Here is a 15,373-nt window from a genome sequence, read left to right on the forward strand (position 1 = left end):
CGTCGCCATCTCTCAGATAGTTGCTGTGATTCTCGTCATTCTGGCCTTAAAATGTTAATTTTTCTTTTAAACCGCTCTACCCGATCCTGGTGTCTTTATTTTGCTCTTAAAATACAACATTTTCTAGGCTTTAGAAAACTCTGAAATTAATTTTATAGAGTGGACATTCATGGCAACTTCAGGAGCCTTCACATTTGAAAGAAGACCGAAATAAGAACTGATAAACTAATACAAGAATCTTACTAATAACAGAACATGTTTGATGAGGTCTAAAACTAGAGGTTCAAACCGTCTAGTGCAGGGAACTTTTCTCCAGCCTTTTGCGTCCGGTGAGCTAACTTTACAAAATGAAAATGTCGGAGATCCACTCATTTTAGCGGTTGCAGTAAATTGAGTTGAAATAAGAGGACAAGCCTTATTGTTGTACCGTTAGATGCCTTTAAACACAGAACCATTATCAATTTATTAGAACACAAAGTTCAAAACAACACATTTACAATAGTTATTCATCAAATTTGAATTATTCAGTATATGTATAATTCAGAAATCCCTTGCCGAGCTACTTGTAAGGGGGGTAAAAAAAAAAAAAAAAGCATATCCATGGAGAAAAGCCAGTAGAAGATCAGAAACCAGAAAAGTTACATATTGCACCTTTAAAGCAAAAGATAAATATTAAGGAAAAAGAAAATATTTGAAAATCATTCGGTTGGATGTTTCATTGAATTTTAATGTTTGAAATACATTTTTTAAGATACGTAAATACAGATATTTTTAAGTAATCCAGGGCGATAACTTAAAATTTTATGTATTCTAATGGTGGAGGCTGTTACATAAGCCCTTTTGGATTTTTTTTTGTCTCTTCCTGCACCAACTTTTATATGTAACGTGCCCTTTTATTGTTATATAACTGCAAAATAAACAAATAAAATAACTTAACTGCCTCAGACCTGCTTGGTGTTTTGTCCACACCTACCGTTAGCTTAGCGTAGTAAGCCTAATTATAAATCGTTAAAACTCCACAGGGTTTAAGACCTTGGAAATGGAGTGGATTAGCTGCAGATTGGCATAAGAGGTTTGGGATACGGCCAAAGCAACTAATTAAAATCCTATTTCAATTGTCAAAGCTTTAGTTCTGTTTGACTGAGCGATAAGTTTCCCAATCCTGTGAAGAATAAGCTCGTTAGTGACGGGCGATACCAGTGATTTCTGTTTCTTTCTGATGCCAAGTAATACTAAGGCAAGTATCGTAATATCGATCCAATACCGATACCAATGACGTTTGTATTAAAGGTCCTATATTATGTAAAACTGCCTCTTCTGAGCTTCTGTTTGAGTAACCCTTTATTAATCTGGTGACATTTCCAAATCTCAAAACGCATTGTTCCACCTTGTGATGTCATGTAGTGGTAGTTTTCAAGTTAACAGCTCCTTTTTACCTTTTGTTCAGGAGAGATTGGCAATTCCAGGTCTAAAATCATCCAAATGAGAGAAGAAAACAGACTAAATATGGAAGGTTTGTTTGTGAATGAAACAAAACACAACTTCGGGTTTGTTTTTGACGGAAACAACTAGGGCTGGGTATCGTTAAGAAATTGGCGATACGATATATACGTCGATACACAGACCGTGATACGCTCGATACAGTGAGCTTTTGATTCGATACGATATATTTCAAATCGATTTAATATGGTCCAATAAACAATAATGGGTAAATCATGGCTGTGACACTAAAAGTCTTTGTTAAACCACTTCTTGTGCAAAGTAAACATGAAACACCAACATTTTAATCATCAAAACAGTGAAAATGGTAAAAGGGGTGGGGTTAAATAAGTATTTACTTCCTCCCACTCCTTTTTCGGACACAAGTAAAATCTGACATTTATTTATGTTTATTATTATAGAAAAGAAATATTTATTTTTTGTATTATATCTATGTATTTACGTTTTTTAATGTATGTTCTACGCATTACTGGCCGAATAAAGATTTATTAAAAATGTCAAATGGCTCTTGGCGATATATCGATACAGCAGCCCACGATACCAATACTGTATCATCGCATTAAACAATACGTTATATCGACATTTCAATGTTTTTGCACACTCCTAGAAAGACATAACATAACGTAATAATGGGCCCTTTAAACTGCATTGAAACTCCTTTGCTAGAACGACCTCGCCGTCATGTTTATTCCTCACTTCTTTGGAGTTCAGAGTATCCTAATTACTCTCCGTGATGAGTTTATAAGCACTTTTCACAACAGATGCTAGAGCAGTGTTTGTCGTCATGGTAAGGCTAACAATAACTAGTAACAACGGCGCACTTCCTGATTTTAAGACAAGAAAACGATTTATAATTAGATGCAGAAAGTACACAGTGGAATTAATTTGACCTCAAGACAGATGTTGCTCAAATACACGGAAGAGATCATCTACATGCCGTTTAAACTGATCTAAAAATGTAATATACGTACAAAGAAACTAAAATATAAACAATTTATTTCCAAAACTGACTAAAGCTTACCTAAAACTGCAAATCAAGAAAAGCTGGTATCCGTGTAGTCTTTTATATATTGCCTTTTTCAGACAAACAAAGAGCTAGACGGCCAGAGCACTTGAAAAGGAGCCAATGCCATGTTGACATTTTACTGAACTTTACAACTTAATCTGATGTAACAGCGTGTGCATACGCCGAACAAACTAGGCCCTCAAAACGACATTTCACGATAAGACAGTAAAGCCCAAGAACGATCAGATGTTTCAGATCTACTTCATCAATTCAGGACAACAATTCAGATTTTCCATGTACTAAAAATGTCATATACTAACAAAAAATAAGGGATGGAAGAAATGACAGGAAAAATGTAACCATGATCTGATCCCTGTGACAGTATGCCAATTTCTTTGTCATATTGTGATTCAGTGGGTCTAAGGTTAATGCTAGCCTGATTCATCAGCCTGTTTCACTTTGTGGAAACTGTCTGACCTGCATTAGGATTCGTTAGCTCAAATGTGGGCAGATATTTTTTTATTTAAACAATTGCTACTATTTGGTCATGACGTATGTAATGCGCCAAATCCCGTAGGAAGAAGAGCAATAACGTCTTGCACCAAAATTCACCAAACATTCTCTTTGTTCCGGCTTTAAATCCTCGATCTCGGGAATTGTTGCCAACACAGAATGTATGTCTCCGTCTACATCCATCTCGAAAATTTTGTTTACTGTTGTGCTGTTCCACAAAAGGGACCCAGACAGGCGCTTGAGTTTGACGTCACTTCACTGATTGGCCGGTGCACGGTCTACAACTTCCGGGGTTCTTGCAAACCATCTAGTGTATTCCGATTCCTGACCTAGTTGCTGGAGAGAAATAAAATTGAAGCCAGCCTGACAAGGTTAATGCAACTCTCCATGCTCAAACCATAGATTGTGTATATAAGATTCTGGTTCCAATTCACCTGCTATTGAAAAATCGTCAGCATCTCTCAAATAGTTGCTGTGATTCTCGCAATTTTTTTTTTTTTAAACCGCTGTACCTGTTCCAGGTGTCTTTATTTTGCTCTTAAAATACAAAATTCTCTAGGCTTTAGAAAACTCAGAAATTAATTTTACAGAGTGGACATTCATGGCAACTTCAGGAGCCTTCACATTTGAAAGAAGACTGAAATATGAACTGATAAACTAATACAAGAATCTTACCAATAACAGAACATGTTTGATGAGGTCTAAAACTAGAGGTACAACAAGATTCTATAAAAAGACAAGACATTTTGTTCTTTGCAGATGACATTCAAATAATCGGACTCTTGAGAGTGCATACATCTTTTTAAATTCTATGACTCTCGCCCATCTGTCCAATGCAGATCTGTCTGGTCACAAAAAACAAAAACAAAACTACGCTCAAGTCAATCGAAAGCCTTTAAAACTCGGCCTAAAAGTGGTTGACCAAAAACCAACTCGATTCCACTTGAGACGTTGTACCTCTGTGTTTTTAAACTCCATCTTCACTAGAATCATTTGGATAATTGCGTAACAGCCCTGGAATTTCCAATCTCTACTCAATACAAGGTAAAAAAAGGTAGTTCTTAACTTAAAAACTACAACGCTATGACATCACAAGTTGCAACCGAGCATTTTGAGCTTCGTAGATATAGACAGACGAATAATAAAGGATTACTCAAACATGTGTGAATGAAACAAAACACAACTCCAGATTTGTTTTTGATGAGGTAACAACATTATAACATGGCTAAAAGCTCACAAGAGTCAACTTTGCGTAATATAAAACCTTTACACAGTTTTTAAATGTGTAAATGGTTTTGCACCAAAGCCTTTGAGCAGCTGTATTAGCAAACTGCACAGCTGTAACATGTCCATCCAGATAGATTACAAATAATGTGATATCATTTTGAGAATTTACAAACGATTCAACACAAAAAGTCCGAATCTATTTTGTCCAAAGCCGTTTTTATGACATCCTCATGAGTCAGGCTGTAGTCACACGGACGCTCAGGGCCTTTCACTGCTGCAGTTCTGTGTCATATTTTCTGTAGTGAAAAACTGCCCATGGAGAGGACTCTTTCTGCTCTGAGTGTGGTGCTGTTTTAATCTGGGATCAAACTGAAAATCCCCTCTCACAAAAGTTCAGTCAAGGTCACGCTGGCGATTAGGCCGACTGTCTACTGCTCGGGGGAGTACACAGCAGACACGGGGACAGAGAACACAGAGAACACAGGGAGAGAAACTACAGAGCTGTAGCCTTTCAGACGATTAATCAGTCGATGGAGTCTTAGTCGACTAATTATGGTATTTAGATTACAAGGATTTATGTGCACAACAGCAGAACATAAAGGCTATGTAGTGGGCTCGCTGTAGCTTTGGGACTGAATAATGAGTTTAAAAAGGTCGAAATTTACTCTTGTGAGCTTTTAGCCATGTTAGAATGTTGTTACCTCATCAAAAACAGACCTGGAGTTGTGTTTTGTTTCATTCACACATGTTTGAGTAGTATTATTAGTTATCTCTAAAGCTCAAAATGCACTGTTCCACCTTGTGATGTCATGAAGCAGTAGTTTTCAAGTTAACATCGACCTTTTAGCTTTAGTTCAGTAGACATTTTGAATAAGAGAGCTGAAATCATGATTCTTGTGAAGGAGATAATGAAATTTTGGACCTCTTTTCCTAGTTAGCCAGTGTTGGAGATGTGTGGAATTTTAAATATTCCATCCAGTCCTTGTATTTGCAGAGGTCGCTGGTGCTAGGCTAGTGCATGTCAATGGCCATAGTTATCCTGCCACTAAAAACAGTCTTACCCACTGCACAAAACACCCGAAGCAAAACAATTATAACATCAGACTGTCGATGTGAATGTCTGTGTCGATAGAATAATTTTAGACGTAAAACCAACCTTGCATTTGAAGGATTTATATCTGAGCAGCAGCAGTGAGTTGTACTTTTTGGCAGCGGTGGACTGATATATGAGAAAATAGTCCCTCAACATGCGACGATTCATGCGATGCAAGGTTAGATTTATTTCAAACATTATTCTACCAACACAGACATTTACATCGACAGTCTAGTGTAATAATAGTTTTGCTTCAGGTGTTTTGTGGAGTGGGTAAGACTGTTTTTAGTGTCGCGCTAACTATGGCCATTGACATGCACTAGCCTAGCACCAGCGACCTCTGCAAATACAAGGACTGGATGGAATATTTTAAAAAGTCTCCACATGTCTCCAACACTCTGGCTCACTAGGAAATGAGGTCCTATGTCCAAAATTCCAGACTGTCCCTTTAAAAACAGAGTGGAGCACGTCCTGTATCACCACATCACACCACAAGCCTAAATATGCAGGGTTTGTGTGTTAAACTTGACTGAATAAAACAAAACAACTCCATGTTTGTGATAAGGAAACAACATTATAACATTATAGATCAGAAAATAGGGTCATATGGACCCAACTGTAAACTCATAGAAAGAAACATCTCACCAGATAATCTTGTACATTTGAAAAGTTAAAATCCCAAATGGCAAAAACCCAACCCGAGGCAACAAGTCATAGGGTAAAAAAAGATGAGAAACCGCTGCCCTTAGGGAATCTTTATGGCTCATTTAGTCACTCATTCTCCCAAACTCTGAGACGGATGTTTGTGGTAAAAGACGGTAAAGAGAGAACCGCCCATGAACAGATACAGCTCTCCAACATTTTAAAAGCTCTTTCTACTCTCCACAGACTTCTGCACTGTTAAAGATGCATTGGGTAACTTTTCTAGTGGAGGGTCTGTCAAATGCTTGTCTGTAATGTTTCACAGTATGGTATTAAGCATTTCTATTGCCATGGAAACTAAACTAGACCAAGTTACAGATGTGTGGAGAGGCAGCCCCGCTCACAGTGAGAATGTCTGTTTTTCTATGTGTTTTTGAGCGATAAAACCACCTGTAATTGAAAAAAAATCCCCGCAGCACTTTATAGTTAAGGAGGCCGTCTTGACAACAAGTGGCACGCGATATAAGGGGTAGTCAAGAGTGTGAAGAGATGTGAGCGCTTTGGAGGTACGCAACATCACAGTTTGAGAACCACTGATCTTGATCTATGGCTCCTTTGCAGCTGATGTCCACAACATTCGCCGAGGGTGGGACGTGAACGGTAGGCATGCTCTGTCTGACGCTTTGTTCGATTTGAATCTGAGCTTTAAATTAACGCCATCAGACTTAGTTGACTTGAGCTGGAACTACAATAAGTGACATGATTTTTACTCTTAAACTAGTCTCATTCAATATTGCGGTCACTCTTTATCTTTTTTTAATTGAAAATCAAACTCTTATAACCAGGAACTGGGGCACAACTTCTGTGCCCTGAAAGGATCAGTGGACATCTACAATAAAAGACATCTAATGGAAAAAATAAGATTGCAAGAGGCACAAATGAAGAAGAAATGAGAAAAATGGACGTTATTTATGCAAAAGTAGACTATTCTACTGTCACCTAGGCTTCTGTAACCGTTTTTATTTCCTTTTATTATTATTATTAAATTTTTTTTCTTTTCTTGTTATGTTTATAAATTGATCATATCCAATAAAAATAAAGAGACAAAAAAAAGAAAATCAAACTCTTTAATAGGACCATGAACACTAGGGATGTAACGATATCCAAATCTCTCGGTATGATAAAATCACGATATGCATCTCACGGTACGATATTTATTGCGATACTTTGAAGAGGCTGAAATAATTGTAGATTAGACACTTTTTTGCTTTTAAAATACCTTGACAAGTTTTTGTGTGAATTATTTCCGTCATAATCCCAAGAAATCAAGTAAAAAACATATTTCTTCATGTTGTCTGCACTGAAATGAATCATGGGATATGTAGTTTCTGATGTTTATAAGCTGTTGCTTCTATAAAACCATGCATTTAAGCAAAGGAACTTGTAATTCGATATATTGTGACAGCCCACGATATTATTGTGAGACTTTTGACGATACGATATCACGATATTTTGGTTATTGTTACATCCCTAATGAAAGCTAGTTTTCCTTACAACCTCTTGTATATAGCTGAGATGTTTTTATTACTTATTTCTATTTTATTTTGACTTGTACATATACATTTTTATAGTTATTGCTTATTTGACACCTGTATCTTTTTGCTACTTTTTATTTGTATATTAAATTTATTTGTATAGCACATTTAAAACAGCTTACCAAAGTGCTGAACAGTGAAATAAAACATACAATAGGCAAATCAACCAGATAATAATAATAAAAATAATAATAACAGCAAGGTGCCAAGGTGTCTCTTTCTAACTCTGGGCAAATGTCATTATGACCATTTATATTTTTTATTCTTTATTGTCTGACTGTGTCCAAATATTGATCACGGGCTCCTGAAAATGTGTTGTTTAAGTAATTTTAGTAATTTCTTCTTGAGTCTGCGTTGGCCAACGTGTGCGCTGTGTCACCACGGTAACCGCTGAACATTCCGCCATACACGTACATGCAGAACACCCGGAGCGTGACGCCGTTTTATCACCGATAAGACGACGTGAAAGAAAGCGAATTGAGGACGTGGCCGTTGTTTGCTTTGTTTTGGTGGTAATAATTGTGGATTAGTGTTAAATCGTGTGATAATAATTGTTGTACTCAAATGTAATACTGTCCTTATCCGTCGGTGTCATTATTTTCCCTTCGCGATTTTCCAACTGCAATTTTAATTAGCTTTTGATTAATTATTCAGCCCCAGTGCCCAGTTTGACAGCTGCTCTTCCTGGAGTCTACACCAGAGACACACAGAGGTGAAAAGAGAGAGAGAGAATGAGAGAGGAGGAAGGAGGGTAAGGAAGAGAGAAAGAGAGAGAAAGTGAGTAAGGGAAAGAGAGAGAGCAGGAGCAGAGTAAAAAATAGGGAGAGTAGAAAGAAAGAAAGAGTGAGGAGGGGCAGAGGGAGAGAGAAAGGGGCTAGAGAGAGAAAGAGGGACTGTAAAAAAGAGGTAACAAGAGAAAGTGAGAGAGAGAGGGATGTAGAGAGTGCAAGGGATAGAAGGAGATTAAGATAGAGGGAAAGAGATAGATATGTAGAAAGAGAAACAAAACAATATAGAGTGAGGGAGTAGGGGAGAGAGAAATAGAGAGAGAGGATGGGAGAGAGGGAGAGAGAGAAAAGGGCTAGAGAGAAAGAGGGAAAGAGTGAAAGTGAGAGAAAGACGGATACAGAGAAAGCAAGGGAGAGAGAGACAAAAATAGAGGGAGAATAAGAAAGAGGGGAAGTGAGAGATAGATAGAAAGAGCAAATAGAATGATAGAAAGAGTGTGAATGGAGGAGAGAGGAATAAAGAGGATTGGAGAAAGAGTGATAGAGAGAAAGAAAGAGAGACAGCAGGGGTAGGGAAGGAGGCGGAGAGATAGAGAGAGAAAGGGGCTAAAAAGAAAGAGGGACAGTAAGAAAGCGAAAGAGAGGGATAAAGAGATAGTGAGGGACAGAGAGATAGAGGGGTAGAGGGAGAGTAAGAAAGAGGGAAGAGAGATAGATAGATAAAAAGAGAAACAGAACGATCGAGAGTGTAAGGGAGAAGTGAGAGAGAGAGGGATATAGGGAGAGTGAGGGATAGAGAGAGAAGGATAGAAGGGAGAGTAAGAAACAGGGAAAGAGAGATAGATGAGTAGAAAGAGAAACAGAATGATAAAGAGAGGGACAGAGTGGAAGAGAGAGAGGGGAAGGGAGAAAGAGACAGGGGCTAGAAAGAAAGAGGGACAGTAAGAAAGAGAAAGAGAGAGAGAGGGATAAGAGAGTGAGGGATAACGAGAGAGGGATAGAGGGAGAGTAAGAAAGAAAGAGATAGGTAGAAAAAGAAATAGAACGATAGAGAGTGAGTGAGTATGGCAGAGAGGAACAGAGAGAGAGAAAGAGTAGGGGAGAGAGGAGGAGAGAGAGAGAGAGAGAGAGGGCAGGAGGGATAGAGGGAGAGGAAGGGTGGGAGGGGGCGAGGGACACACCACTAAAATAGAGCAGGACTGGTCCAGGTCAGATCCAGCCTGCCCAGCACCTGTCCTCCCTCTGAGTGTTTCAAGGAAGTGATGTCACGACTCAGGGCACAAAGCAGCAGATCACGGATTGAATGACACAGAGACTAAGCTCACAGCACCACAAAAGACCAGCGCAGATCCTCTGATCACATGGACTCTGAAAACCACCATCCATTTCATGTGACGGCATTTTTCAGAGTCTAATGTCAAACTAGGCCTCTCACAATAACACGATAAATTGCAACAGAGGAATACTGCGATAAACAATAATATTACTGAATTTTTCCAACTATAAGGTGCACTTAAAATCCGTAAATTTTCTTAAAATTCGACAGTGCGCCTTATGTATTAATTCTGGTTGTGCTTACTGACCTCGAACCGATTTTATGTAGTACACGGTGCTCAAAAATCTGCCAAAATTAGGGATGTAACAATAATCAAAATATCGTGGTGTTGTATCCCCAACGTTCTCTCAATAATATTGTGGACCATCACAATATATCGAATTACAAGTCTCTTTGCTTAAATGAAGAGTTATGGTGCAGCAAAAAAACAGAGGGAACTACATAGACCGTGATCTAAGACCAGTTCTAAGCATTATTAAGTCTTAGTTCTTTGAATTAAGTCTTGTCAAGGCATTTTAAGAGGAAAAAGTAGCATATTCAGTTTTGTCCACAAAATATCGCAATAAATATCGTACTGTGAGATGTATAGTGAAAATATCGTACAAAGAGCTTTGAATATCGTTACATTCCTAATCATGAGCCTCCCCACCATATCGTGAGCTTTCCCACGATATTGCAATAAATATCATACCGTGAGGTTCATACTGTGACGATATCATATCGTGAGAATTGGATATCGTTACACCCCTAGTCAAAATGTTTAGTACGACTTTGTTAAGCTTCGAAGCCACATCGCGCTTATAGTTTATGCAAATTAGCCATGTGGTTTTCAGTTTTGTTTCTGTAAAACATAAACAAATGTGCGCAAAGCTGAATTAAACACATTATTACTCAATGTATATTTGAGTCCTCCTTGTAGGAAATTGAAAAAATAAAGAATAACTTTAAATTATCCACCCACATTCACATTCATAATTCACATTCACCAACACAACGCTGGGCGAATTACCCCACAATCTTCCAATGGATTGTGGATGCCTGGGCTAAGGATCAGTCTCAAGTATAGCCCTTTTGTTTATCTTAATATGGCTTATAATTCGGTGCGCCTTATAGTCTGAAAAATACGGTACTATACAATAATAACTACTGTATGCCACTGACACAAAGCAGGATAATCCCAGTAAACCAAATTTTTAAATAGACCGTATCAATAAAAGGGCCTGACGTCAACAAGAACACACAAGTTCTTCTCTGAAATGGGAAACACTCCATTCCACCTTGTGATGTCATGCGGTAATACAGGAAATGTAAAACCACTTCCTGCAAAATGTTAATGTGAAATACACCCATTTTTAATCGACAAAAGTGAATGTGTGAAATGTTTTGCATAGAGTTTCCTTCCTCCAAACAAGCACAAAATAATTTGTAAAACATACTAAAAAATACTCATGGTGAGATATCGATACAGCAGACCACGAAGTCATACATACATGTTTTTAAACACCATACAGCTTTTCTAGAATCATTTGGATAATTTCAGCCCTGAAATTGCCAGTTTCTATTGAACTAAAGGTAAAAGTTTAGTGTTAACTTGAAAACTACCACTTTATGACACCACAAGGTTTTGGAGATGTAGACAGACTAATAATAAAGGATTGCGCAAATGTGTGTAAATGAAACACAACACAACTCCAGATATGTTTTTGAGGAGGTAACAACTTTGTAACATGACTTAAAGCACATGAGAGTTGATTTTGTGTGATCGAGAACCTTTGAAAAGAACAGAAAATAAGATGTGGAACAAGCCTTGTAACTGCTGTGTCAAAACCCTCTGAACGTGAACTCAAGCAGCCTTATCTCTACACATTTGTTTCACATTAGGCTGAGTGCCTGTTAGAACTGCACAGTATTTCACAAGCAAATCAAAATTGCCATTTCTGTCGACTCAATTATGGAATCACACAGGCTGCGAATCATAATTTATGGAATAATCATCTTCTCTGAAAACAACAAAACAACAAAATGTCTTGTTTTTATGGATAACACTACAAACATTCTGAAATGCATGGGAATCTTGTTTTAGTTAGCAGTTCATATTTCAGTCTTTAAAAGGGCATTGTGTAACTTTTCTGGTGGAGGGTCTGCCATCTGCTTGCTTCTATGGACATGCCATCGCTCTCCTGGAAAGTTCCACAGTATGACATTAAACATTTATTGTAATACAGGTGGTTTTATTGCTCAAAAATACTCAAAAAACTGGAATTCTGACTGAGCGGGGTCGCCTCTCCACAGATCTGACCTGTAACTTGGTCTGGTTTGGTTTCCGTGAAGATAGAAAAGCTTAATGCCATACTGTGAAACATTCCAAACAAAGCAATAACATCTCCACGAAGAAAAGCATTTGACAGCGCCTCCACAGAAAAGTTACACAATGCACCTTTAATCAAACGTCGTAAACTAGGGCTGGAAATTATCACGATCTGTGAGACATAAAATACTAATTTTTTAAGAACTTATAATGACATTATTAAACAAAATATTTTCACAACATCTCTTTGTAAAACCACTTCCTGCAAAATGTTAATGTGAAAAGTTAATGTGTGAAATGTTTTGCATAAAGTTTCCTTCCTAACAAACAAGCACAAAATAATTTGTAAAACATACTAAAAAATACTCATGGTGAGATATCGATACAGCAGACCACAAAGTCAATACTGTATTATTGTGTACTCAATCGTCATTTGAAAATGTAAATTGGAAATCTAATCCCAATCACTATATATATATATATTTTGGTTTTCAAAATTGTGAATTCAAAGCACCAGTAATGCAATAATTTTTAGTGCAGACATGTCAGACTCAGGCCCGGGGACCAAATTTGGCCCGTGATATAATTATATTTGGTCCATGAGATCATATCAAATAAGTATTAGAGCTGCCCGCTGGCTACAGATAGACTATAGAGACAAAATTTTGTTATTATTTTCCATTATGCTTGTTCTGGATTCAGTGTTTAAGCAAAACTATTATTAAACATTTATTTCAATAAGAAAAGGTTTAACATTACATATCTCGAAAGAAGAGAAAACATGCAGATGAATATTTTGTTTGGCCCACAACTTAGTGCCAGGTTTTAATTTTGGCCTCTGTGAATTTGAGTATGACACCCCTGGTTTAGTGCTTTGATGCCTACTATTTAAGCCTATTTGTTGTAATATCCCACTCTTTCCTATGGCTGTAGTCGACTAATGAAATTCTTGGTCAACTAAAAGACACGTCCTGCCAATCGAGTGATTGACTAAAAAGGGGGCATGGCAAAAGATCTCAAAACTATATTGTTTCTCTATGTACCTGACTCAGTCTGCACTACATCTGCACAGGAGTTCTTACAAAGCAACTATTTATACAGAGAAAAGTACTAGGAATCCATGTACTTATATAAAGACAGATTCAGTTTTTGAATGATGAGTTTAATCTACCTCTTTACATATAACCGCTTCCTCTTCTCACTCCCTTTCGATCTACTTATCATTGTATCGTGAATACTTGAGAGCGAGTGTGTATGAACAGCTATGTAAAAAAACCAAAAAAAAAACAGGCCAACTATGTGATCTTGTACCACGTAAAAGTAAATATTATATACCTGTAACTACTATCATGAGCTAGGATGAGATTTTGACATTGTTTATAATAATATAAATATACAATTTATTTATAATAAATATTTATAATAAATTGTCCAGTTCTCAATTTTGGGCCCACCTTTTTTTATTTACGTAATATTTCTGCTGTTTTTATCTAATTAAAACATGAAAAATAAATCTTACAAGATCATTTTCAGCATGTGTGGCAATTTTGTCCTTAATAAATACCAAAAAAATACCATATCTTCAGCTAACTCTCCCACCAACTTCTCCTTTCTGCTGTTGTGCTTATCTAATACAAATTTTGGTCAACATTTCTACTCCTTCTCCCCTTTGTGTTAGTGCATTTGTGTGTAACTTACCATCTACAGGTGATGTTTTTAACCGGTTGCAGAGTCCTTGCGTATCTCCGTAACTTTCCCCGATTTTTCCCAGCGCCTCTGCTCCTCTCAGCTCCATCAAAGCGCGCAGTTCTTTTAGCGAACAGCCAAACTCCGCATCGTGATTGGCCTCCACCAGGGAGTTCTTCACCCCGCTGTACGAGTTGTTCGCCATTTTGTATTTGTTTTATTTCTACCTCCTCCGCCCGATCGCAAAGAAAAGTCCCAATTTCCAGAGGGTGGAGGGGGGATGGGGTTGGTTATCCCGGGTTAATTCCTCAAATGTGGGAAAGCAGTTGTAGTTTCCATAAACAGCTGATGTGGTCGCTCACAGGCTGGAGGACTCATGTGGCAGGTAGCAGGGGGCGAGTAGTACAAAAAAAGCCATGTCCAGCAGAGACAGAGCTCCCTTTAGTCTGTCATGGTGACCGAGACCCTCCCACCAAGCCAGAAGTCACAGCACGCGATCTGCAAGAGAAAACACAACTGTCAAAACCAACATTTTCACAGGACAAGAGAAAACACAAGACTGGGTCCTCAAGAGTAAGAACGGATTCAAATTCAATTCAAATTTCAATTCAGTTCTAAAAAGTTTATTGTCAATTCTTCATACGAAACATATGAAGAAGCAAAATTGTGTTTCTCACTCCCAAGCGAATAAATAAACAAATAATAAATCAAATCGTACAAGTGGTCTTTGGGGAGATGCAGATTCCGAGCCTAGAAGAGATTTCACATGGATTTTGTTAAGACTATGGTGGCACAAATTCATTCATTTAAATAATTTCATCTCATGCATTTAGGGATATAACAATAACAGAAGTATCGTGTATTATCGTCAAAATTCTCACAATAATATCGTGGACCATCACAATATATCGAATTACAAGTCTCTTTGCTTAAATTAAAGGGAACTACATAGACCATGATCCTTTGCTCCATTTCAGTGTAGACTACAAGAATAAATAACAGTTCTAAGCACTTTTAAGTCTTAGTTCTTTGGATTAAATCTTGTCAAGGCACTTAAAGAGGAAAAAGTAGCATATTAACAGTTTTGTTCACAGCCTCCAGAAAATATCTTAGTAAATATCGTACCGTCAGACGTATATCGTGAAAATATCGTACTGAGAGATTTGGATATTGTTGATATGATTGGTTGCCATACTTTTTGGAATTACAGCTTCTCAAAAGGTGCAACTCTGCAAAGTCGACTAGACATAGACCGATAGATCAGTATCAGACATTTGCACTTTTCAGGCTTTAAATCACTACCACAGGCTGATATTTTGTTTAGGCTAACCTGCTACCTAAAGGGTACACACAAAGGTTTATATGAGCACTTTAATACAAAAATAAAACTGCTAAAGTGTGACTACATAGCCCCTTAAAGGCTTGGGGTAAAAAGAGACTGTAGGTAAATTAAAATGATATCATTTGAGCAAAAAGAAACAAAATGGGCCCAATATATTGGCCAAAAAATAACTGCAGAGCTTTAACGTATTGTAAAATGGGGGATTAAAGTCTTCACTCCGAAAACAAAGTAATTCCACATCTTGTCCTTTTCACACCAAGTACTGTTCTGAGAAAATATTTGGTTTTCCAACTACCACCTGATCTAAACCAGGTCAGTGGTGGAACTAAAGTGGACCCTAACATGACTAAACCAGGCTTAAATCAGTTCTAAACAAGGACTAAACCAAACAAGACAA

General features: G+C 37.5%; 1 protein-coding gene across 2 annotated transcripts in view; it reads right to left on the reverse strand.

Moving 5' to 3' along the window:
- atp2b1a (ATPase plasma membrane Ca2+ transporting 1a) overlaps positions 1-15,373 on the reverse strand; it is a 122,853-nt gene that overhangs the window by 72,437 nt on the left and 35,043 nt on the right. For both annotated transcript variants that reach the window (XM_055154163.1, XM_055154164.1), the window contains exon 2: positions 13,647-14,132. In XM_055154163.1, the coding sequence (XP_055010138.1) occupies positions 13,647-13,839 (193 nt within the window). In that variant the 5' untranslated portion in view covers positions 13,840-14,132. The remainder of the gene's footprint in view (positions 1-13,646; positions 14,133-15,373) is intronic.

The sequence above is a fragment of the Boleophthalmus pectinirostris genome, unplaced genomic scaffold (assembly GCF_026225935.1).
Source record: "Boleophthalmus pectinirostris isolate CB_2022bp ecotype Guang Dong unplaced genomic scaffold, ASM2622593v1 HiC_scaffold_18, whole genome shotgun sequence".
NCBI lineage: Eukaryota > Metazoa > Chordata > Actinopteri > Gobiiformes > Gobiidae > Boleophthalmus > Boleophthalmus pectinirostris.